The sequence below is a fragment of the Oryzias latipes genome, chromosome 3 (assembly GCF_002234675.1).
Source record: "Oryzias latipes chromosome 3, ASM223467v1".
NCBI lineage: Eukaryota > Metazoa > Chordata > Actinopteri > Beloniformes > Adrianichthyidae > Oryzias > Oryzias latipes.
The window spans coordinates 567091-582954 of record NC_019861.2 but is presented as its reverse complement, the minus strand read 5'-3'; the positions used below and the strand labels follow the sequence as shown (position 1 = coordinate 582954).

Below are 15864 nucleotides of genomic sequence, written 5' to 3'. Positions count from 1 at the left end.
TGTTTTGTACCGACTGGTCTGTGGTTTGGGAGCACTGAGGTCAGTGAGGAGGAGGACTTGATCTCTGAGGCCCCGCCTTTTGCTCCTTGTGGGCCCCGCCCATTTCATGATGTCATCCTAGAGTCGGCCTCTACTGAGTGTCTGCGTTTCTCCCACCAAAACAGACATCCGAACTTTTACAAAGATGGAGATTTTTCATAGAAAATTGAATTATTTTGCGGATTACTGCTAGCTCCATGGAGAAAGAGGGCGTGTTTTAGAATGGGTTTGTTTTTTTGTGAGGAATGAACATTATAACACACTCAAACGCTCAAAAAGTTGGTTTTGCATGACATAGGCCCTTTAAGGCTGTCAAACTCCTCACTTCACACTTTACCAGCTTTTCTCAGACAGAGGAACATTTTCACACTTTCCTCTCTCGGTTACACAAACTTTCACAGAAAAGTGTATTCCGTTTCCTAGAATGGAAACAAAGATGTAATAGCGATCTAAGATTTATGTAAATGCAGCAAAACTGAATGCGTTCTGTACAGGAGACACAGAATGGAGGAGATTGATTGACAACAAACCAGGATGCAGAACACAACATGCTGATAAAAACACATTCAAAGTCCACAAATCAGCGAGACTGGGGAAAACGAAATGCAATATAGCGAGGGAACACTGTCGGCAAGCATTCAGAGGTTTTTCTACTTAATAGAAGACTTGTGGTTTGATCTGTGAATCATGGATTCAGGAATCAAATGGGATCGAGCCCTTTGCCTCCTCTGTGGCTCCAGATGGAGACGTTTCTGTACACCTGTAGCTCACCTGGTCTGCCACTTCTCCTGGCTCTCCCCCTTCTCTCTGGGACAGAAGGAATACTGCTGAAATTCATTGGCAAACTGCACACAGTGGAACCGAGGATCTTTGACCAGACTCCGCAGGCGATTATAGAACCTGAATGCAAACACAAAAACAATGAGCTCTGATTGTAAAATGCAGCTCTGGCTTAAAGTGACACGGACAAAATGCTGCAGTTCCTTTGGAAACAGGTGGGTTTGGTTTGACTGAGCTGCTCCCAACAACCCCTCTTCATCAAGCTGTGAGCCCATCGTCACATCTTCACCTCACAGCCACGTTTTCATTCAAAATGATGCTAGAACGTTGATATGATGTCTTTGGAGCAAACATTTGACAGATTTCCCGTGAGGAACTGCTGTTGTAAAAACTAAAACCACTGAAACAAATGCATCAGTGGGGACTGAATCCAGTCATGAAAACTGGCCAAACTGGGAGAAGAGCGGGAGGAACGGTTGATGATTCAGAAAGAGGAAACCTGGATGGAAGCTTTCACAGATCAAACAACCTGACAGGTATTTTCCCTCTTTTCCTGCAGTCATCTCTCCATCTGAATGATTGGCTTAGGTCGGGGTGGGTACCATTTTATCTGGTGCCTGTGCCAAACCGGTCCTTCTGAAACGGCTCCAGTAATTAAACTACCAGTGCTTTAATAATGAATCAAAATAACGCGCCAATTTGTGTGGAGGGTGTGATGAAGCAGCGTGGGAGGTTGAAGGAGCCCCTGAATAGTCCTAAGATCGGCACTCCGGAGCTGCATCTCTATTTTAACTCACGCTGACCTCAACACGGATTTCCCCGTTCATCATCACTATGACGACGGTCTTTCCTCAGAGCACTGAACACGTCACTCTGAACCATCAGACTGCTGATTCTTTTGGGGTGAAGTAACAGACAAACTTTGGCAGTTTGACTGAAGCTCCGCCTTCCCTCACAGCCTCACCCATTCTATTAAGACCGTTAAATCCTGTTGCATTTGTTTTGTTTTTTATTATCTATCATTTTTGTCTTTATCCTTTCACATCTATTCTATACCTTGCTTGGTTTGCACGAGAGCATAAGACACCAAAGCCAACGTCCTTGTATATGCACTTTACTTGGCCAGTAGAGCCGATTCTGATGAGAATTGTACAGCAAAACTGAAAAGAGTACAAGAGATTGAAAAGTCTGAAACAACGCATTGGAATAAAAGACCAATAAATAAAGGTCTCTCACACACGGATTTACTCCTATTAAAAATACTTTTAGGAATGAAGGGTGTAGCTAGCATTATGGAAGGTGTATCTAGCGTCCTGAAGGGTGTAGCTAGCGCCCTGAAGGGTGTAGCTAGCATCATGGAGGGTGTAGCTGGCGTCCTAAATAATGGATTGGATTTATCTGCGCTTTTCAAGACACCCAAAGCGCTTACATTATGTCCATTATTCATTCACTCCTATTTCATACTTGGTGATGGTAAGCTAGGGTTGTAGCCACAGCTGCCCTGGGGAAGACTGACAGAGGCGTGGCTGCCATTTCGCGCCTACGGCCCCTCTGACCACCACCGGGATCATTCATGTGCATTCACACACCAGTGGAGCCACACTGGAGGCAAGGAGGGTGAAGTGTCTTGCCCAAGGACACAACGACATTTTGGCTGGTGGGAGCGGGGATCGAACCGCCAACCCTTTGATCATTGGACGACCCGCTCAACCACCTGAGCCACTGTCGCCCTCGACAGATAAATGGTGTATCTAGCGTCCTGAAGGGTGTAGCTAGCGTCCTGAAGGTTGTAGCTAGCGTCCTGAAGGGTGTATCTAGCGTCCTGAAGGGTGTAGCTAGCGCCCTGAAGGGTGTAGCTAGCATCATGGAGGGTGTAGCTGGCGTCCTAAATAATGGATTGGATTTATCTGCGCTTTTCAAGACACCCAAAGCGCTTACATTATGTCCATTATTCATTCACTCCTATTTCATACTTGGTGATGGTAAGCTAGGGTTGTAGCCACAGCTGCCCTGGGGAAGACTGACAGAGGCGTGGCTGCCATTTCGCGCCTACGGCCCCTCTGACCACCACCGGGATCATTCATGTGCATTCACACACCAGTGGAGCCACACTGGAGGCAAGGAGGGTGAAGTGTCTTGCCCAAGGACACAACGACATTTTGGCTGGTGGGAGCGGGGATCGAACCGCCAACCCTTCGATCATTGGACGACCCGCTCAACCACCTGAGCCACTGTCGCCCTCGACAGATAAATGGTGTATCTAGCGTCCTGAAGGGTGTAGCTAGCGTCCTGAAGGGTGTAGCTAGCGTCCTGAAGGGTGTAGCTAGCGTCCTGGAGGGTGTACCTAATGTCCTGCAGGGGGTAGCTAGCTTCCTGAAGGGTGTAGCTAGCGTCCTGAAGGGTGTAACTAGCATCCTGAAGGGTGTAGCTAGCGTCCTGAAGGGTGTAGCTAGCGTCCTGAAGGGTGTAGCTAGCGTCCTAAAGGGTGTATCTAGCGTCCTGAAGGGTGTAGCTAGCGTCCTGAAGGGTGTATATAGTGTCTTGAAGGGTATAGCTAGCGTCCTGAAGGGTGTAACTAGCATCCTGAAGGGTGTAGCTAGCGTCCTGGAGGGTGTAGCTAATGTCCTGAAGGGTGTAGCTAGCTTCCTGAAGGGTGTAGCTAGCGTCCTGGAGGGTGTAGCTAGCATCCTGAAGGGTGTAGCTAGCATCCTCAAGGGTGTAGCTAGCATCCTCAAGGGTGTAGCTAGCATCCTGAAGGGTGTAGCTAGCATCCTCAAGGGTGTAGCTGAAGGGTGTAGCTAGCGTCCTAAAGGGTGTATCTAGCGTCCTGAAGGGTGTAGCTAGCGTCCTGAAGGGTATAGCTAGCGTCCTGAAGGGTGTAACTAGCGTCCTAAAGGGTGTATCTAGCGTCCTAAAGGGTGTATCTAGCGTCCTAAAGGGTGTATCTAGCGTCCTAAAGGGTGTATCTAGCGTCCTGAAGGGTGTATCTAGCGTCCTGAAGGGTGTAGCTAGCGTCCTGAAGGGGGTAGCTAGCATCCTGAAGGGTGTAGCTAGCATCCTGAAGGGTGTAGCTAGCGTCCTGAAGGGTGTATATAGTGTCCTGAAGGGGGTGTAGCTGGCATCCTGAAGGGTGTATCTAGCGTCCTAAAGGGTGTTACTAGTGTCCTGAAGGGTGTAGCTAGCATCCTGAAGGGTGTAGCTAGCGTCCTGAAGGGTGTATTTAGTGTCCTGAAGGGTGTAGCTGGCGTCCTAAAGGGTGTATCTAGCATCCTGAAGGGTGTAGCTAGCGTCCTGAAGGGTGTAGCTAGCGTCCTGAAGGGTGTAGCTAGCGTCCTAAAGGGTATTACTAGCGTCCTGAAGGGTGTAGCTAGCATCCTGAAGGGTGTAGCTAGCGTCCTGAAGGGTGTATATAGTGTCCTGAAGGGGGTGTAGCTGGCATCCTGAAGGGTGTATCTAGCGTCCTAAAGGGTGTTACTAGTGTCCTGAAGGGTGTAGCTAGCATCCTGAAGGGTGTAGCTAGCGTCCTGAAGGGTGTATATAGTGTCCTGAAGGGTGTAGTTGGCGTCCTAAAGGGTGTATCTAGCGTCCTGAAGGGTGTAGCTAGCGTCCTGAAGGGTGTAGCTAGCGTCCTAAAGGGTATTACTAGCGTCCTGAAGGGTGTAGCTAGCATCCTGAAGGGTGTAGCTAGCGTCCTGAAGGGTGTATATAGTGTCCTGAAGGGTGTAGCTGGCGTCCTAAAGGGTGTATCTAGCGTCCTGAAGGGTGTAGCTAGCGTCCTGAAGGGTGTAGCTAGCATCCTGGAGGGTGTATCTAGCGTCCTAAAGGGTGTATCTAGCGTCCTGAAGGGTGTAGCTAGCATCCTGAAGGGTGTAGCTAGCATCATGGAGGGTGTAGCTGGCGTCCTAAATGGTGTATCTAGCGTCTTGAAGGGTGTAGCTAGCGTCCTGAAGGGTGTAGCTAGCGTCCTGAAGGGTGTAGCTAGCATCCTGAAGGGTGTAGCTAGCGTCCTGAAAGGTGTATAAAGTGTCCTGAAGGGTGTAGCTAGCATCCTGAAGGGTGTAGCTAGCATTAGGGAGGGTGTAGCTGGCGTCCTAAAGGATGTATCTAGCGTTCTGAAGGGTGTAGCTAGCATCCTGAAGGGTGTATCTAGCGTCCTGAATGGTGTAGCTAGCGTCCTGAAGGGTGTATATAGTGTCCTGAAGGGTGTAGCTGGCATCCTGAAGGGTGTAGCTAGCGTTCTGAAGGGTGTAGCTAGCATCCTGAAGGGTATAGCTAGCGTCCTGAAGGGTGTAGCTAGCATCCTGAAGGGTGTATCTAGCGTCCTATAGGGTGTATCTAGCGTCCTGAAGGGTGTAGCTAACATCCTGAAGGGTGTATCTAGCGTCCTAAAGGGTGTATCTAGCGTCCTGAAGGGTGTAGCTAGCATCCTGGAGGGTGTATCTAGCGTCCTAAAGGGTGTATCTAGCGTCCTGAAGGGTGTAGCTAGCGACCTGAAGGGTGTAGCTAGCGTCCTGAAGGTTGTATATAGTGTCCTGAAGGGTGTAGCTGGCGTCCTAAAGGGTGTATCTAGCGTCCTAAAGGGTGTATCTAGCGTCCTGAAGGGTGTAGCTAGCGTCCTGAAGGGTGTAGCTGGCGTCCTAAAGGGTGTATCTAGCGTCCTGAAGGGTGTAGCTAGCGTCCTGAAAGGTGTATCTAGCATCCTGAAGGGTGTAGCTAGCATCATGGAGGGTGTAGCTGGCGTCCTAAATGGTGTATCTAGCGTCCTGAAGGGTGTAGCTAGCGTCCTGAAGGGTGTAGCTAGCGTCCTGAAGGGTGTAGCTAGCATCCTGAAGGGTGTAGCTAGCATCCTGAAGGGTGTAGCTAGCGTCCTGAAAGGTGTATAAAGTGTCCTGAAGGGAGTAGCTAGCATCCTGAAGGGTGTAGCTAGCATTAGGGAGGGTGTAGCTGGCGTCCTAAAAGATGTATCTAGCGTTCTGAAGGATGTAGCTAGCGTCCTGAAGGGTGTATCTAGCGTCCTGAAGGGTGTAGCTAGCGTTCTGAAGGGTGTAGCTAGCATCCTGAAGGGTGTAGCTAGCGTCCTGAAGGGTGTATCTAGCATCCTATAGGGTGTATCTAGCGTCCTGAAGGGTGTAGCTAACATCCTGAAGGGTGTATCTAGCGTCCTAAAGGGTGTATCTAGCGTCCTGAAGGGTGTATATAGTGTCCTGAAGGGGGTGTATATAGTGTCCTGAAGGGTGTAGCTGGCGTCCTAAAGGGTGTATCTAGCATCCTGAAGGGTGTAGCTAGCGTCCTGAAGGGTGTAGCTAGCGTCCTGAAGGGTGTAGCTAGCGTCCTAAAGGGTATTACTAGCGTCCTGAAGGGTGTAGCTAGCATCCTGAAGGGTGTAGCTAGCATCCTGAAGGGTGTAGCTAGCGTCCTGAAGGGTGTATATAGTGTCCTGAAGGGGGTGTAGCTGGCATCCTGAAGGGTGTATCTAGCGTCCTAAAGGGTGTTACTAGTGTCCTGAAGGGTGTAGCTAGCATCCTGAAGGGTGTAGCTAGCGTCCTGAAGGGTGTATATAGTGTCCTGAAGGGTGTAGCTGGCGTCCTAAAGGGTGTATCTAGCATCCTGAAGGGTGTAGCTAGCGTCCTGAAGGGTGTAGCTAGCGTCCTGAAGGGTGTAGCTAGCGTCCTGAAGGGTGTAGCTAGCGTCCTAAAGGGTATTACTAGCGTCCTGAAGGGTGTAGCTAGCATCCTGAAGGGTGTAGCTAGCGTCCTGAAGGGTGTATATAGTGTCCTGAAGGGTGTAGCTGGCGTCCTAAAGGGTGTATCTAGCGTCCTGAAGGGTGTAGCTAGCGTCCTGAAGGGTGTAGCTAGCGTCCTGAAGGGTGTAGCTGGCGTCCTAAAGGGTGTATCTAGCGTCCTGAAGGGTGTAGCTAGCGTCCTGAAGGGTGTATCTAGCATCCTGAAGGGTGTAGCTAGCATCATGGAGGGTGTAGCTGGCGTCCTAAATGGTGTATCTAGCGTCTTGAAGGGTGTAGCTAGCGTCCTGAAGGGTGTAGCTAGCGTCCTGAAGGGTGTAGCTAGCATCCTGAAGGGTGTAGCTAGCGTCCTGAAAGGTGTATAAAGTGTCCTGAAGGGTGTAGCTAGCATCCTGAAGGGTGTAGCTAGCATTAGGGAGGGTGTAGCTGGCGTCCTAAAGGATGTATCTAGCGTTCTGAAGGGTGTAGCTAGCATCCTGAAGGGTGTATCTAGCGTCCTGAATGGTGTAGCTAGCGTCCTGAAGGGTGTATAAAGTGTCCTGAAGGGTGTAGCTGGCATCCTGAAGTGTGTAGCTAGCGTTCTGAAGGGTGTAGCTAGCATCCTGAAGGGTATAGCTAGCGTCCTGAAGGGTGTAGCTAGCATCCTGAAGGGTGTATCTAGCGTCCTATAGGGTGTATCTAGCGTCCTGAAGGGTGTAGCTAACATCCTGAAGGGTGTATCTAGCGTCCTAAAGGGTGTATCTAGCGTCCTGAAGGGTGTAGCTAGCATCCTGGAGGGTGTATCTAGCGTCCTAAAGGGTGTATCTAGCGTCCTGAAGGGTGTAGCTAGCATCCTGAAGGGTGTAGCTAGCGTCCTGAAGGGTGTATATAGTGTCCTGAAGGGTGTAGCTGGCGTCCTAAAGGGTGTATCTAGCGTCCTAAAGGGTGTATCTAGCGTCCTGAAGGGTGTAGCTAGCGTCCTGAAGGGTGTAGCTGGCGTCCTAAAGGGTGTATCTAGCGTCCTGAAGGGTGTAGCTAGCGTCCTGAAAGGTGTATCTAGCATCCTGAAGGGTGTAGCTAGCATCATGGAGGGTGTAGCTGGCGTCCTAAATGGTGTATCTAGCGTCCTGAAGGGTGTAGCTAGCGTCCTGAAGGGTGTAGCTAGCGTCCTGAAGGGTGTAGCTAGCATCCTGAAGGGTGTAGCTAGCGTCCTGAAAGGTGTATAAAGTGTCCTGAAGGGAGTAGCTAGCATCCTGAAGGGTGTAGCTAGCATTAGGGAGGGTGTAGCTGGCGTCCTAAAAGATGTATCTAGCGTTCTGAAGGATGTAGCTAGCGTCCTGAAGGGTGTATCTAGCGTCCTGAAGGGTGTAGCTAGCGTTCTGAAGGGTGTAGCTAGCATCCTGAAGGGTGTAGCTAGCGTCCTGAAGGGTGTATCTAGCATCCTATAGGGTGTATCTAGCGTCCTGAAGGGTGTAGCTAACATCCTGAAGGGTGTAGCTGGCATCCTAAAGGGTGTATCTAGCGTCCTGAAGGGTGTAGCTAGCATCCTGGAGGGTGTAGCTAGCATCCTGGAGGGTGTAGCTAGCGTCCTGAAGGGTGTAGCTAGCGTCCTAAAGGGTATTACTAGCGTCCTGAAGGGTGTAGCTAGCATCCTGAAGGGTGTAGCTAGCGTCCTGAAGGGTGTATATAGCGTCCTGAAGGGTGTATATAGCGTCCTGAAGGGTGTATCTAGCGTCCTATAGGGTGTATCTAGCGTCCTGAAGGGTGTAGCTAACATCGTGAAGGGTGTATCTAGCGTCCTAAAGGGTGTATCTAGCGTCCTGAAGGGTGTAGCTAGCATCCTGGAGGGTGTATGTAGCGTCCTGAAGGGTGTAGCTAGCGTCTTAAAGGGTATTCCTAGCGTCCTGAAGGGTGTAGCTAGCATCCTGAAGGGTGTAGCTAGCGTCCTGAAGGGTGTATATAGTGTCCTGAAGGGTGTAGCTGGCGTCCTAAAGGGTGTATCTAGCGTCCTGAAGGGTGTAGCTAGCGTCCTGAAGGGTGTAGCTGGCGTCCTAAAGGGTGTATCTAGCGTCCTGAAGGGTGTAGCTAGCGTCCTGAAGGGTGTATCTAGCGTCCTGAAGGGTGTAGCTAGCATCCTGAAGGGTGTAGCTAGCATCCTGGAGGGTGTAGCTAGCGTCCTGAAGGGTGTAGCTAGCATCCTGAAGGGTGTAGCTAGCGTCCTGAAGGGTGTATATAGCGTCCTGAAGGGTGTATCTAGCGTCCTGAAGGGTGTAGCTAGCATCCTGAAGGGTGTAGCTAGCATCCTGGAGGGTGTATCTAGCGTCCTGAAGGGTGTAGCTAGCATCCTGAAGGGTGTATCTAGCGTCCTGAAGGGTGTAGCTAGCATTATGGAGGGTGTAGCTGGCGTCCTAAAGGATGTATCTAGCATCCTGAAGGGTGTATCTAGCGTCCTGAAGGGTGTAGCTAGCATCCTGAAGGGTGTATCTAGCGTCCTGAAGGGTGTATCTAGCGTTCTGAAGGGTGTAGCTAGTGTCCTAAAGGATGTATCTAGCGTTCTGAAGGGCGTAGCTAGCGTCCCGTAGCCTGCTTGTACCTGCGGCCCTTGCTGTGCAGCGCCTGGCAGGCGGTCTGGGTGAAGATGATGCCCTGCAGCTCCTTGAGCTCCAGGATCTCCAGGTAGTCGACCACCACGTCTGCGTCCGGCATCACATAGTGGGTCAAGTCTCCAGGCAGAACTTTGACACCTGTTTCGTTGAGAAGAACGTTTCTGTTTTATTTTCATAGAAAGATGATCTTCTGTCAAAAACTTTTCATGCAAAAAATTAAAAGCGTACTATTTGTTGAAATTACTCCTATTTGAAATAAGAACGTGTCCGTTCACACGTAACTTTCGAAATATGTCCAGTGCTGAACTTTACGTGCGAATAACATCAACCTTTAAATAAATTAACATTTTATACATTTGTTTCAAATGTATTAAAGTACCACTGCGGTGAAGTTAGTTGTTGGATATTCGACAGACATTCAGCGGGTTGTCCAGTGTGGACTCTTAGGGACCGTCAACAAATTAACGACTGCATGAGATGGAGAGGAATTTAACTTTGCAAAAATAAAAATAAATAAATTACTATAAACCTTTTCTCATTTTGTGTCTTAATCTATTTCTTTTGCAACTTTTTAATGGGAAAAATTTTGCAATCATAGATGCTCAATATTTTATAAGAAAACTGTTTGAAGGAAAGATTTTTTTTATTGCTTCCTAACTGTGTGATGTTATGATTGCAAATATATAAAAAAAATATGGCTCCAACATACAACATACACACATTTTATAAAGAAATTCTATTAAATATTTTTACAAAAATTCCTGCATTTCGCAAATTCTGTTGAGTTTTTTCAATAGCTTCCAAACCACATCACCCAAAAACATGAAACCTCTGCCAAATTGTTCTTCTGACATCAAACGCCAATTTGTTTAGGAATTAAAGATGACACAAATCTTACATTACTTTTTGTTTTAAAATTACAGCTGTTCACATCTAAAATCTAATCGTTTCTTCAATAGCTCCCAAACCGCCTGACCCAAAGATATAAAACCAATGTCGAATTGTTGTACTGACATTCCAACATCAGACACACACCTTTTTGTTTTGTAATCAAAGATGTTATATGTTTTATATGAATTATCTTTGGGTCAGTTGGTTTGGGAGCTATTGAAAAAGATGACCAGCTTTCATATGCAAACCTCTGGAATTTTTATATAAAAATTCATAAAAAATATATAACATCTTTGATTACAAAAGAAAGAGGTGTGTCTGATGTTGGAATGTCAGTACAACAATTTGGAATAGGTTTTATATCTTTGGGTCAGGCGGTTTGGGAGCTATTGAAAGAAATGACCAGCTTACATATGCAAACCTCTGGAATTTATCAAATATTGAGCATCTTTGATTGAAAAAACATTTCCCATTAAAACGTTGCAAAAGAAATAGATTATTTAGACACAACATGAGAAGATGTCTTATAGTAATTTATTTATCTTTGCAAAGCATTTAGTTTTGGGTTTGATCTAAAATCTTCTCCATCTCATGGCCTTGTTCATTTGTTGACGGTCCCTTAGAGACCCCACTGGAGCTCCGCGCTGAACGTCTGTCGAATATCCAACCTGACACTAACTTCACCGCAGTTATTTGAAAGTATCGTCAGTGTCATGGCAGCTTCTCCGAGCCCGCCAACTTTTACTCAGCGGGATCGATCACTGACAGAGACGGACTAGCAGGCTCGGGTTCGGTGTGTCTGTTCGTGTTCGGGTTTGGCGCTCTTGTTTGGGTTCGGTGCTCGTGTTGGGTTCGGTGTTCGTGTTGGGTTCGGTGCTCGTGTTGGGTTCGGTGTTCGTGTTTGGGTTCGGTGCTCGTGTTGAGTTCGGTGTGTGTTCGTGTTTGGCGCTCGTGTTGGGTTCGGTGCTCGTGTTGAGTTCGGTGTGTGTTCGTGTTTGGGTTCGGCGCTCTTGTTTGGGTTCGGTGCTCGTGTTGGGTTCGGGTTCGGTGTTCGTGTTTGGGTTCGGTGTGTGTTCGTGTTTGGGTTCGGTGCTCGTGTTGAGTTCGGTGCGTCTGTTCGTGTTTGGGTTCGGCGCTCTTGTTTGGGTTCGGTGCTCGTGTTGGGTTCGGGTTCGGTGTTCGTGTTTGGGTTCGGTGTGTGTTCGTGTTTGGGTTCGGTGCTCGTGTTGAGTTCGGTGTGTGTTCGTGTTTGGGTTTGGCGCTCGTGTTCGGTTCGGAGGACTACCGTTAGCACAGTCCGCCTGGCATAGGGAGCTGAAACAGGGGACCCGCTCTCTGAGGTAATGCTCCCGAACCACTCGAACCTTCCTCCCGCGGAACCTCCTCAGATGTAGAATCCTCTCCGTCTTTATCATCCTGAACTGCAGAGAGCCGCTCCTGTTAGCCAGAGCTTCATTGACGGACCGGAAGTACACGTCACATGACGTAGTCCCGCCTGTCGTCGTGATGACGTCAGGTCACAACTGCGTTCAAGTCTCAAGAAAAACAGACTCGCAAAACGGCAAGAATGACTTTATAAACCGCCACACCACATTGTGATCAAAGCTTCCGACTTTGGTCCAAATGTTCAAGTTCAGCTTCCGTCTCTGTTGTTTGATGGTCGACCGGTTCATTTAAAACTTCCAAACTCATTTATAGGATCTTTGTTTGTTTCCAACATCTTACAAAAATCATTCTATGTCACAGCTTTACACAAAAGAAGAAATAATCAAGTTAAGATCTCAGTTTATTAAATATCCCATTTTTCCAAAATACAAAGAAATCCATTTTAAAATACTGAATGCAGTCTATCCATGCAAGGAATTATTACATACATGTTTTGGTTTACCAGAGAATAACTGTTCTCTCTGTGACATAAATATAGAATCACTTGATCATCTGTTCTTTGTATTCATACGTTTACAGTTTTTGGGAGGATTTTTTTTCTTGGTTCCTCAAATTTTCCTTTTCCTATTTCTATTCAATTACAAAAGCAGATATTATTTGGATTGTTTCTGGTGATAATCTATTTGATTTGACATTCAATACCTTATTAATATCTGGGACATTTTTCATTCATAAGAGCAGATTTTCAAAAATCAAACCATTATTCAATACATTTCATAAAGAGATCAGTTTATATTTTCAATCTCTGAAATTAATAAAAAACAAAAATGGAATAAAATTGTCTATTTTCATTGAAGATCACATGTTTTATGACAATCACTAGTATTGTAAACTACAATTTTTATTTTGTTTCTTTAGTTTTATTTTATTTTGTATATTATTCTTTTTTTATTTATTTCTGTTGTAGTTATGTGTATATGTTTGTTTGAAGTTCAATAAAAAAATAAAATAAAGACTTAATGACAAGTATAATTAAATTATAATTATAAATTATTGGCCATAATAGAAAAACATCACATTCACAAGTGTAAAAACAGTAACCAGAAACCCAGGTTTGCACACTATTTATATATATATATATATATATATATTTATATATATATATATATATATATATAAATATATATATATATACTATATACAGTATATATTATATTAACCATATGAAAGCATTGAAAACACTTAATATTTATCAAAGTCATGGTTTGTTTGAGTTTATATTGTTTTTTATGGTATGCTGACTGTACTAATAATATACATATGAATAATAATAATAAAGACAAGTACATCAAACCGAGGGGAAATAAATAGTTACATCAGATAAAATAATAACATAATCCTCATCCCCATTTTGTATGTGAAGTTCAAAGATCCTGTGTACATTTCAGTAATATCAAATGGTTAAAAAAAATCATGAGCAATTCAACACTGGAGCCATTTAGTGTTAAAATGAGCACTTTAATACATTTAAATTCAGATTCTTAGACATTTCACACATTGGTCAAAAAATGCGATACGTTCTTTAAAAGAAATAAAACTATCTGTGTCTCTGGAGTCATTTTCAATGTAAAAAGATCTGCAGGCTATTGAACGCAGGACTGGACCAGCCCTTCAGCGGTACGCACGCATTCTCACTCCTATGGTCACACTGCTGCTCGTTTGATCACACTCCGGGCCAGTGGGGTATCTGGATGAACGCTTGCTCCCTTTCGTCAAAAGTATTTGTTCTCATTTTTGGGGAGACCGTGCGTGCACTGGACCCCCGGCAGCTGATGCCACCGCCAGACAGAAGACCACACTTCCTGTCAGCACTTCGGCTTCCCTCGTGGGCTATGAGGCCAGTTTGTCGTTGTGGGGGCTTCTCTTTGCCACCACAAGCTTTTTTTTAATTAAACAAATTGAATTCAGAAGAAAAAAATCAATGCACAAACCACAGTGACAGTGTAATAGCTTCCTCCATTCATTCATCTTCATCACTGGGCTGCTGGAGCCTATCCCGGCCACTACTGGACGAAGGCAGGCGACATCCTGGACAGGTCGGCAGTCTGTTGCAGGGCTGGATGTAAAATATAAAATCTAAATATTTTGCTTTTCAACAACAGCATCTTTTTTCTGGTGTGTATCACAAAAAAGGCTGTGGTGAATAAAAGTACAGTAAATAAGGAAACAAAAATTCTTAGCAAAGCTTTTGACACCGTAGATCACTATCTGTTATTGGACAAACTTCATTCCATTGGCCTTGATAGATCCTCAGTCCTTTGGTTCAGCTCATACCTTCATCATCGTCAGCAGTGTGTGCAGCTATTCCAACTTTCAAAGCGTAGACAAAGGCGTTCCACAAGGTTCCTCACTTGGTCCCCTCTTATTTTCTATTTTCATTAATGACCTTCCAACTAAATGCATCTAAGCAAGATTCAACTCTATGCCGATGATACTGTCATTTACTCATCTAAATCTGATATTATTGACATTCAGCACTCAATTCAACAGGATTTTAATTCAGTTCAATTGTGGTTACAATCCAATAAGCTTCTACTTAACAAATCAAAATCCTATTTTGTGTTGTTTCAAAAAATATTACGTCCTGTAGCTGCAAATGAAATAAATTTAACTTACATGGACATGCCACCCATTTCAGCAGCAGAAAAATTCAAATACCTTGGTTGGTGGCTTGACTCCTCACTCTCTTTTAGTGTGCATATACAGTCCGTTGTCCATAAAATTTCTTATCGTTTAAAATTACTTTATATATCAATCCATTGTTTTAGTTTCTCAGTCAGGAAGAACATTATCTCACAACTGATTATCCCGACTTTAGATTATGGTGACATAATTTATCAAAACACCACTCTCACTAACCTCCGACCACTGAACGTTATTTATAACAGCTTGTGTAGGTTTATTCTCCGTTGTCCGTTTAGAACTCACCACCGTCTTATGTTTCAGCAACTGTCCTGGCTTCCCCTTTCCTCCCAACGTCAACTTCACTGGCTATTGTACATCTTCAAATGTATTAACCGCAGCTACCCAGAATATCTCAAACAATATCTAACTCCTTTTCAGTCTTCTTGTATTTTCAGCCAGACAACTCATGAAGTAAAAAGATTTATTTTCACATTCCTTTAGTTTGGCATAAGGCTCCGTACAATTCCATGAGATAAGATTTCCATAAAACTTTTGGGTAACAACTACCCCTAACGGAGCTCACAGCTGGAAGCCGGGGAGGAGGGTGGGGCGACGAACGCAGCGCATGCAGTAAAGGAAGAGAATGACAACTGCACACCTGGACTTAAATAGGACGCTGAACAGGTGAGTTGATTACCTGAAGCGCCCTAGGGGAGTAACCAAAGTAAGGGTTAGGGTTTGGTCGCTCATTTACGTCATGCAGATCAAATCTTTTTTGATGTTCCAAGAGTCAAAAAAGAAATCAGAAAATATTCATGTTATTAAAAAGCCCCCTCTGACTGGAACAATCTTCCTCATCTATTTCTTTCCTGCTTTTTATTCCCTTCCCTTTAAATGAACTGCTAAGAGGTGCAATAAATGTCTGTGCGTGTGTGTGTGCCCGTGTGTGTGTGTGTGTGCCCGTGTGTGTGTGTGTGTGCCTGCTCGTTGCCTTGTATATTTTAAGTTCTTTATCGTTCTGACACATGTAAAGTTTGCTCAACTGTATCTGTGGGTATTTGCTTGTTGTGTTGTGTGTCGAGGACCCCCTTGAAAACGAGATTACACATCTCAAGGGGCTTATCCTACAAACAAATACATTGAAATTGAAATTAGTAAATGTTTCTGCTAATTATAAGTAATTATTATAAAATTTTAAATAGATGTAGAAAGGAATAATTTTAGTGTGTTTTATTGTAAAACATCTGTTTTGTGATGGTGGGTCTGCTTTTTCTGGGACGCTTTGGCCCACTAAGCTGGTGTGACTCCATCACATTTACACGGTGTTCATATGTTGTGTTGCTTCTTTGCGTGATTCCTGTTCATGAAGTCAGAAACACATAAGCCTCTGCAAAACACGATTTCACAATAAAACACCGCACAATAGCTGCTTTTTTTCAATGCGAACATTGAAGCAAAGCAAAAAATACTTTATATCAATAAAACTGAAAAACACATCATAGTAACAAGATCGTGTGAAACATCAATGAACTGGAATACAGTTTTTACATTTTACTCAGCATAAAATTGTCTTTTTAAAGTATTTGTTCCATCATAAAGTTTTAAATAAAGAATCACTGCAGAAGATAAAGCGGCACTGAAAGCTGACAGCAGAAACACAAAGTTTTAATATAACCAAACTAAAACAGACAAAAAATTTTAGATTTTAGAAGTTCTCTCATGAGGAACTTCTGCCCAATAAATCTTACCTAGACAAAA

The 15864-nt window shown here is 45.0% G+C and overlaps 1 protein-coding gene across 4 annotated transcripts in view; it reads right to left on the bottom strand.

Annotated features, from left to right (window-relative positions):
* Positions 1 to 11738, bottom strand: part of dis3l (DIS3 like exosome 3'-5' exoribonuclease) — a 29117-nt gene extending 17379 nt beyond the window's left edge. Inside the window, exons 1-3 of one of the 4 annotated variants that reach the window (XM_023951236.1) lie at positions 11321 to 11738; positions 9132 to 9282; positions 811 to 939 (exon numbers count right to left, since the gene is read on the bottom strand). In XM_023951236.1, the coding sequence (XP_023807004.1) occupies positions 811 to 939; positions 9132 to 9282; positions 11321 to 11450 (410 nt within the window). In that variant the 5' untranslated portion in view covers positions 11451 to 11738. The remainder of the gene's footprint in view (positions 1 to 810; positions 940 to 9131; positions 9283 to 11320) is intronic. The other 3 variants (XM_023951237.1, XM_023951240.1, XM_023951244.1) reach the window with 3 other exon arrangements.
* Positions 11739 to 15864: the final 4126 nt, after the last annotated feature.